Source organism: Rhinopithecus bieti, unplaced genomic scaffold, assembly GCF_001698545.2.
Source record: "Rhinopithecus bieti isolate Rb0 unplaced genomic scaffold, ASM169854v2 scaffold_1618, whole genome shotgun sequence".
Classification (NCBI taxonomy): Eukaryota; Metazoa; Chordata; class Mammalia; order Primates; family Cercopithecidae; genus Rhinopithecus; species Rhinopithecus bieti.
The window spans coordinates 49,592-58,671 of NW_016803937.1; the positions used below are offsets into that span (position 1 = coordinate 49,592).

At 61.4% G+C, this 9,080-nt stretch overlaps 1 protein-coding gene across 1 annotated transcript in view; it reads right to left on the reverse strand.

The window, feature by feature from the left end:
• Positions 1–4,132, reverse strand: part of CDH15 (cadherin 15) — a 14,841-nt gene extending 10,709 nt beyond the window's left edge. The window contains 3 exon segments of the mRNA XM_017859256.1: positions 2,226–2,381; positions 2,991–3,257; positions 4,088–4,132. Of these exon segments, the coding sequence (XP_017714745.1) occupies positions 2,226–2,381; positions 2,991–3,257; positions 4,088–4,132 (468 nt within the window).
• Positions 4,133–9,080: the final 4,948 nt, after the last annotated feature.

Consider the following 9,080-nt stretch of genomic DNA (forward strand, 5'->3'; position numbering starts at 1 on the left):
TGGGGCTGGGCAGGCTGGGAGAGGGCAGGCTGTGGTGGGCAGGCTGGGGCTGGGCAGGCTGGGAAAGGGCAGGCTGTGGGTGGACAGGCTGGGGTTAGGCAGGTGCCTGCAGGGAGTATAGATGGGGTTCTGGGCTCCAGGGCTCCCTCCTCTTGCTCCCACTGCCCTGTCTTTTCTTCTTCTTCTTCTTCTTTTTTTTTTTTTTTTTTTTTTTTGAGACGGAGTCTCTCTCTGTCACCCAGGCTGGAGTGTAGTGGCGCAATCTCAGCTCACTTCAACCTCTGCCTACGGGGTTCAAGTGACTCTCCTGTCTCAGCCTCCTGAGTAGGTGGGACTACAGGTGCATGCCAGAATGCCCAGCTAACTTTTGTATTTTTTAGTAGAGACAGGGTTTCACCATGTTAGCCAAGATGGTCTTGATCTATTGACCTTGAGATCTGCCTGCCTCAGCCTCCCAAACTGCTGGGATTACGGGCATGAGCCACCGCGCCCGATCCTCTTTTCTTTTCTTTTTCTTTCTTTTTTTTTTTTTGAGACGGAGTCTCGCTCTGTCACCCAGGCTGGAGTGTAGTGGCGCAATCTCAGCTCACTGCAAACTCTGCCAACCGGGCTCACGCCATTCTCCTGCCTCAGCCTCCCGAGTAGCTGGGACCACAGGTGCCCACCACCACACCTGGCTAATTTTTTGTATCTTTAGTAGAGACGGGGTTTCACCGTGTTAGCCAGGAGGGTCTCGATCTCCTGACCTCGTGATCCGCCCGCCTCAGCCTCCCAAAGTGCTGGGATTACAGGCGTCAGCCACCGCGCCCGGCCTCTTCTTCTTCTTCTTTTTTTTTTTTTTTTTGAGAGAGGGGCTTCCTCTGTCACCTAGGCTGAGCACAGCGGCGCAATCACAACTTACGGCAGCGTCGATCTCCAGGGGGATCCTGGCACCTCAGCCTTCCAAGTATAGCTGGGACCACAGGCATGCAGCAACACTGCTGGCTATTTTACCGTTTTTTTTTTTTTTTTTTTTTTTTGAGACGGAGTCTTGCTCTGTCGCCCGGGCTGGAGTGCAGTGGCTGGATCTCAGCTCACTGCAAGCTCCGCCTCCCGGGTTTACGCCATTCTCCTGCCTCAGCCTCCCGAGTAGCTGGGACTACAGGCGCCCGCCACCTCGCCCGGCTAGTTTTTTGGATTTTTAGTAGAGATGGGGTTTCACCGTGTTAGCCAGGATGGTCTCGATCTCCTGACCTCGTGATCCGCCCGTCTCGGCCTCCCAAAGTGCTGGGATTACAGGCTTGAGCCACCACGCCCGGCCTTTTTAAAATTTTTGTAGAGATAAGGCCTCACTTTGATGCCCAGCCTGGTCTCGAACTATTGGCTTCAAGCAATCCTCCTGCCTCGGCCTCCCAAAGTGCTGGGATTCCAGGTGTGAACCACCGCGCCCAGCATTCACTGCCCCTTCTCTCAGACCTCAGAATCCCAGGGGCATCAGTGGTTTCTTCCCTGACTAATCCCACTCCCGAGAACAGTGGTGGCCACTGGGATAAACATTATTTTGGGGCCAGGCATGGTGGCTCCCGCCTGTGATCCCAGCACTCTGGGAGGCCAGGCATGGTGACTCAGGGCTGTAATCCCAGCACTTTGGGAGGCCAACACGGTGAAACCCCGTCTCTACTAAAAATACAAAAATTAACTGGGCATGGTGGTGGGTGCCTGTAATCCCAGATACTCAGGAGGCTGAGGCAGGACAATCGCTTAAACCCTGGAGGTAGAGATTGCAGTCAGTCAAGATCGTGCCACTGCACTCCAGCCTGGGCGACAGAGTGAAGCTCCAACTCACAAACAAAACAAAACAAAACAAAACAAAACACTATTTACAGATTCTTCACGACACTCCTGAGCTCCCAGGACCAGTGTGGAGCTGGCTGTGGTTGAGCCACAAAGCTATAGCGGCTGCAGCGCGCTCCTCCCAGGCAGAACCAAGCCGCTCCTCCACAGGACCTCTGTCTGCCCTCCAGTTAAATGGGAACATCACCCTAAACAGCTGCCTCCTCAGGCTGCAGGGCCTTGGTCCCAGACCCCTGTACCTGGCCCCTCACTTAAGAGTGCCTGGATGTTGCAGGAGCAGCAGTCTGGCCTGAAGCCCACCGAGCTGGAGGAGAAGCCTGATGGGGAGGAGGAGCACTGGCTTCCCACCAGGCCTGCTTGATGGGCACAGGCTGGACCGCGCAGCTCCGCACCCTGAAGCGGTCGTTCTTCTCACGGTCCAGCATGGCATTGAGGAACACCTTCCCCGTGAACTTGTCGATAGAGAAGACGCCCCGGGGCTCCTCGTCCACGCCGGGTCCCTGGATGCTGTAGAGGACGCTGCCCAGCTGCTGCTTGTCTGACTTGATCTGTGGGGCAGCAAATGGGGCTGGGGAGAGTTGCTCCGGGCGGGGGCCTCTGCCCTCTCTGCAGCCCCTCAGGCCCCTCCCTGACTGACAACAGGGCAGGTCTAAGGCTCCTAGGACTGGTACCCAGTGAGAAGCTGTGCTGGGCTGGGGACAGCTCAGCCTGGGGCCCCAAGGGTACCCTGTCCTGCAGCCTTATTTCAGGCTCAGCCCCTGGTGTCCTCAGGGCCCTGGTCTCTGGGGCGATTTTGGGTGTGTGAAGCTGAGACCCCGCAAGGCAGTTCACCTTCACCTCCATCTGCTCAGTGTCGGCGAACACGCAGACAAAAATCTCGCCTGAGCGTGCAGCCTAACGTGGAATGTGTCCACCAGAGGCGCACGTGGGGTGGGAGCAGCTCTGGACTCCCCTGCGGCCTGGGGCAAAGGGGAGGGTTTGAGCCCTGCTGTAGACCCAGGTTGGAAGCCCAGAGCCCTGGCAAGGTGGGTGAGTCCTGCCCCAGCTCTGCCCTGAAATAGGGCCCCGCTGGCTCCCAGGAGACCTTTAGGGAATGAGGGAGGCCCACTGGGAACCAGCCCACTCCTTCCTCCCCTCCCGCCCCCTTACCCACTCACCTGAACCAGGGGGTAGGGGAGACGCTTGTGGTTCTCGGATACACTGATCGGTGGGATGACCCAGGCCCTCCGCACGCGGCTCGGGGCAGGCGCCCGGCGCCAGGGGTACAGGGTGGTGGGCCTCCTCTGTCCAGGAACCCCCAAAGACAGGCAGAGGCTCTGCAACAAAGACAGATGCGTCCCACAGCACTGTCTCCCAGAGCCCTGGGCGGCAGTGTGCAGCTGGGAGCTGTGGCTAGTGAGGAGGCCACAGGGTGCAGCATTTCCCTCGCCCGCGGGTCAGTGCACATTGGTGCACCACGGCTTCCACACACAGGGCTGTGTCACACAAGGGCAAAGGCGCGTGGGCCCCACCCCATCAGGCTGAGCTGGGGCCTTGGTGGCCACACCCCAAGCACTGGCCCTCAAAGCCCCGATCCAGCTGCCCCAGAGTTTCCTACGGGGCCCACGGAGCAGCCAGGCTGTCTGCAGCCCCTGGCGAGTGCATGTGGCCGCTGGGAGGCAGCACTAGGGTTCCAGGCGTCTGGTTGGGAGGGACACCTGAGATTCACCCAGCGGGAGCACAGCCTCACCCCAGGTGCCAGGGTAGCTGTGCACACAGCAAGCCCCGTGCACACAGCAAGGGCCAGTCAGAGCTGGGGAGAGCGTGGGGGTCTTGACTCCGAATGACCCTAAGAAACCAGTGGTGGTGCCTGTGGGCACGGTGGGCTGGGTGTGGAGGGTCCCGGGGAGTGGCAGGGGAAGTGCCTGCGGGAAAGTGCCCATCCCCCTCCACCTCTCCAGGCACTTTGTAGGAACGGAACCCCAGGATGCGAGAGTTCAGCTCCAGTCCATCCAGAGCAGCTAGAAATGTATCCCCAGTTTGTACAGTGGCCCCATCTGGACCGCGCTGGTCTGTCAGGACCCACCAGGTCAGGGCTGGGCAGTCAATGCTAGTGGTGTGGGTTCTGAGACTGGCTGGGCTGGGGCCAGGTCTGCCTCGGTGGGGCTTGTTGTGGCTGCACAGCTAAGAGGGACATGGCTGGGGACAGAGGGGCAGCCCCACCCCTAGCCTTGCTGCTTTCTCCCAGAATGGGCTACCTTCGTGCACTCTTCACCTCTTCACCCCAATATTTCAGCTGCTGGGACCCTGGTGTGCCCATCTCCTCCTCTCACACATCAGGGGCTGGGGTGCACTGTTTGTAATCCACACAGGAAGCCCCAGTGCTTGGGGATGAGGCCTGGGCAGAGCATGGGGCTGCAGAGGGAGACGCCGTGCACCCCACCCTACTCCAGGGCCAGTAAAGACCCCAAAGTGGAGGCAGCTGCCCCCAAATTCTCCCGAGGTCCTGACAGTCAGCAACTTTCGTGACCACAGATGGCCCCACACCCACCCCTCAGATGGGGAAACTGAGGCCTACGAAGGGACCCAAGTCAAAGAGCCGGGTGGGGAGGAGCACTCGTAGTGACCCCAAAAGCACATCCTGAATTTTCCTGTTTTAAAAATGCGGTCACCATACGCAGCTCCTAGCCTGGGCCTTGGGCCTGAGCCCTGGCCTCCCAGGGTGCCTGGCCCCACCTTGGTCAAAGGGAAGCTTAGAGACGGTGGGTCCTGCCTGTCCTGGGACCTCCAGGACAGCTGTGCTTGGGACCCCCTGAGCCTGAGGAGTCAGTGTTTCTGGGTGGGCTGCACGGCTTCTTCCTGAAAGACCCTGGCCCTAAAGCACAGCCTGGTAGAAGTTGCCACAACTGATAGGACATGGCTCTGGGCTGACCCCACGTGGCTCGGCACAGACATGGGGGTCACCCCCGAGCTCCCGGGTCAGGCTGATGCCTGGTGCAGCTCGTGGGGGCACAGAATCTGCCTGAACTTGGTGAGGGCAGGAGGGGCCGGGGTTGGGGGAGAGGCAGGGGAGAGGGACATGAGGGAGGACGAAACAGGGCTGCCCCCTCCCCATCCCCTGTGCCCTGGGCCTGGCTAGGAGCTGTCTGTGCACCCCCCAGTCCTGGGGGTCTCCAGGCTCCCGGCCCTTCTCTTGGGTGACCCTCCTCCCCGGAGGCCCCCTCCCACCCAGCAGTGCTCTCCTAGCTGCCAGAATGTTCTAGATCTGCATCATCCAAGACCCACAGGCCACAGGGGACTGCTGAGCCCTTGAAATGTGCAAAACCGAGGAGCTGCATCCCCTTTCATCTTGCTGCGGCTAAGGCCCATGTGTGGCCAGCACCCAGCCCCACACGCCCAGTGCTCACAGCCTCAATCAGCCTTGGTGAGGGTCCCCCGACTTTCCCAGCCCCCCACTGCAGGGCTGTGTGGGTGAGAGACCTGAGCGCCCCCTCACGGTGTATAACCAGGGTGTGGCATCTGCATCGTCCCAGTGATGGAGGCTACAGAGGAAGATGCTGAGTTGGGGTGGGCAGGGTGGGAAGCTTCCAGGGCCCTGTGGCCAGGCTTGTGGTGGGGGTGGCAGCAGCTCCCCAAGGCACAGACCCTAACGTAGAGACAGGGCAGCCTCCTGCACCACCCGGCTGGGGAGGGGACAGAGACCCCCTGCCCCATGCCGTGCTCTCTGGGGCACCCCTATCCAGGACAAGCCCTCAGGCTGCTGGGTTGCCATGGGGGCAGGGGGATGGCTGGGAGGTGCGGGGGGTCCTGGGTAGGCGATGGGGAGTCTGGGGGCAGAGCGGGCCCCAAACACCACCCACCACACACAAACTCCTCAGCTCCTCTTTCAGACAGGGCCCCCATCTCAACACCACCGTCTTCACGGCCTGCTCCTGAGCTCCTTCCCCATCTCAACACCACCGTCTTCATGGCCTGCTCCTGAGCTCCTTCCTCTGGACAGCAGGTGGGCTGGGGTCTAGGGAGGCTCATGGGACTCCCCAGCTGGCACCAGGTCCTGTGCCTACCACAGGGGTGTGCTGGTCACGCCATGCCAACACCTAGAACAGCTCCCTACATTGCGCGAGTGGAGGGAGCGCTGAGTCAGCCCTGGTAAGTGGGACCCTGCATGGGAGGTCTCACCCAGCTCCCCCCTGGAAGGGGGCACCTGCTCCAGGTGGAGCAAGTGCCCCATGAAATGGAGCACTGAGAACTGTGGGTGTCAGAGCTGGGCAAGCCAGGCCACCCCTCCCCCTGCAGAACCACAGACCTCCACGGCTACTCTGGCCACCATGCCACTGCTGGGTCTGAGGCTGCCCGCTCTCCTCAGCCCCGCGCCAATGCCTCGCCCTCCAGTGCCGCCTGCTCCTGCTGGCTTTGCCGAGACTTCAGTCTAGGCAGGGGCTGGGACGTGGGGGCAGGTGGCCTTGAGAGGAGGCAGCGGCTAGGGGCTGGTACGTCTGAGTGGGCAGGGGCTGGGAAGGAGATGTCAGCATGGCCAGGAAGCCTGTTAGGCTGAACCTCCATTAGGCTTGGCCTCTGTCCTCCACCACTGGCTGCTTACCCTGTGTGGACGAGCAAGGCCCAGGCTGCCCATCTGCCCACCCCGAGATGAGGCATTAGGGCCTCTCACTCTGACTGTGTCCTGTCCCCAAGGCTGGCCCAGTACACAGAGGTCCCCACAGGCAGTGGCAGCAGCATCCAAACCAAGGCCAACTTCCACGGGGTTCTTGGCCCTCGGCCAGCAGGACCTGGGCCCCCTCCTCCATGGCCTCCTGAGAGTCCAGAGAGTAGCAAACACTTTGGCAGGAAGCAGGGAGAGGACGGGGTGGGGGCTCCTCAGGCTCCCAGGCTGGGGACCCTGCCGGGGGAGCTCTCTGCCAGCTGACAGATGGCGGCCCTGGCCTCAGAGCCTGCCAGCACCCACAGAGCACAAGCCACTTCCAGGGCAGGGCAGCTCCTGCCAAGTGGAAACCTGCCTGCCCAGCATGGGGCCTTCATCAGCCTCGGTGGGCACAGGGTCTATTTCCGGCCCTGGCTGTGCAGCTTTGCGCTGGGCCTTGCCTCTCCCCCTCTCCCTTGGTCCTCCCAACCCCCCGGAGCCTGTGGTGGTCCCCTCATCTCCCAGCTCTGGGCAGAGCTTGAGGCGTTTGCCCAAAGCCACACAGAGCCAGGAACCACATGGGGTCTGAGACCCAAGCCAGGCTCTGAACCACATGCTCTGAAGGAAATCCAGCCACAGAGCCACGCCTGCCTTGGGCTAGGCCTGGGCATGAGGCAGGGAGACCCCAGGCTCTAAGAACCCCACATGGCTGAGGGGGAGGGGCCACCCCCACCAGGGCAGAAATTTCCATCTGCTTCCTGCCCAGCTGCCACCAAACCTGGGCCGGCCCTCTTCCCCCACCCTCCAGCTGCCTCCACTGGAGACCCTCCAGTCACACTGGGCTGGGTGCGGTCAAGGCAGAGGCTGGGAGTCCTGGGCCCAGGCCTGTCCACAGCCTGAGTTCACCAGGTCACAGTGGCCGCAGTGCCTTGGCAGGGCCCACTTGCCCAGATTACAGCTGGTGTGGGTGTGGGTGGGCAGACAGGCCACAGCCCACTTCCGGCTCTCCGGTTCTCAAAGCTGGCTCTTTGTCCTCCCACCGCACCCCTGTCCCAGAAGACGTGGCCAGGGGAGGGAGGGCCTGGGAGCTGTCTTGGGGAGATTGGGACATCCGGTGCCCAGGACAAAGCCACATCAACACAGCCAGCCCACAACCCTGCACCTGGGCTAGGGGACGCGAGCACCCTGGGAGGTGGAATTTGTGGACACCCGTCCATTTCTCTCTGTCTCCCACCCAAGCCAAGCAAGACCAATGGACATTAGTGACCTGCTTCCCCACAGTGGTTCCCCAATGACACCCCCAAGCTCATCCCTGACTGGGCCCTTAGCCAAGAACCTGGAAGGAAACATCTTGAAGCCCTTGAGACGTCTGGGGCCACCGCCCTGGAGCCAAGCTCCTGGGACTTAACGCCTCTCTTGGGGTCTGCTCCTCGCCCGACACTCAACCCCAAGGGGCTGCTGCGTGAGAAAGCCCCCCGCATGCACTGAGCGCTCGCTAGAGTTTACAAACACCACTGCGAGGTGGGAATGGGGTTTACAGACACCACTGCCGGGTGGGAATGGGGAGAAGTTCTGGGGCCGACCTCACACTCCTGCTCACCCGATTTTCCAAGGAAGGATGCTGTGAGATTCTAGGAACACCCTTGGTGGGTGCGTGGGTGGGTTTGCCTGGGAAGGGAGTGTGAAGGCCCCTCAAGTTTCTCAGGCTTCAACCCCTCCCCCAGGCTGGAACCTGGGGCCACCCCGTTCCTGGATGGCCAGGCATGGCCCCAGCTGTCGGCCTGGCCCAGAGCAGCTGCAGCATCTTTTCTGGGCCCCACCCTCTCTAGCTGCTGCAGGCTTCAGAGAAGGGATGTGGAAGAAGAGGCGTAGAGGCAGCTGTCCCCTGCAAAGCACAGTGTCTGGGGCTGTCCTGCCACTGTGGGAAGAATAGTGGTCTGGGAGCCACTTCCCTTCTTGGCCTTGGTCACAGTCACCTGAGCTAAGAGCCTCCGCCTGGCCCCCAGGGTGCTGCTGACTCTCTCCCAGAGACCAAGGGGCTCCCAAAACCCAGATGCAGAAGTGGGGCCCTTCCCAGCAGGCTGGGGTTCTCTGTGAGTCAGCAGTGCTGCCCCAGACCTCAGCTGCCTCCCAGGTGGGGTGGGGTCCCAGGTGTAGAACCAGCAACTAGGGATGGTGTGGGTGCAGCAGGGTTGACGGGCCAGTTCTGAAGACACAGTCTGCCCCCAACCTCCAAGTGGGGCTGAGTGAGCTCAAAAATCAGAGGTGGCCCAAGCAGGGGAGTAACCCCTCACTTGGAGAAGGCCCTGATGGGCCACGCTGCCTGCCTGGGGGCTCACCAGGAGGCGGCCTGGGACCCCTTGGCTGCCCAGGAGAGCACACAGTCCTGAAAGCTGAGCTGGTGGGGGAGGGGCAGGCAGGGTCTTGACACGGACATATTTTGCCTCATAGTGGAGTGAATTTGAGCCTTGGCTATAGACCCCTTGCCAGCTGGCCCCCACCTCCACCAACTCCTCCAACCTCCAGCTGTCGGCGGAGGGGGCTATTGTCCCCAGCCCTGGGGAGAAAAGGAGGGATAGTGAGAGGGAAGGCTTCTGGGGAGGGAGAGGTCCTGCCTCCCTCCCCACCT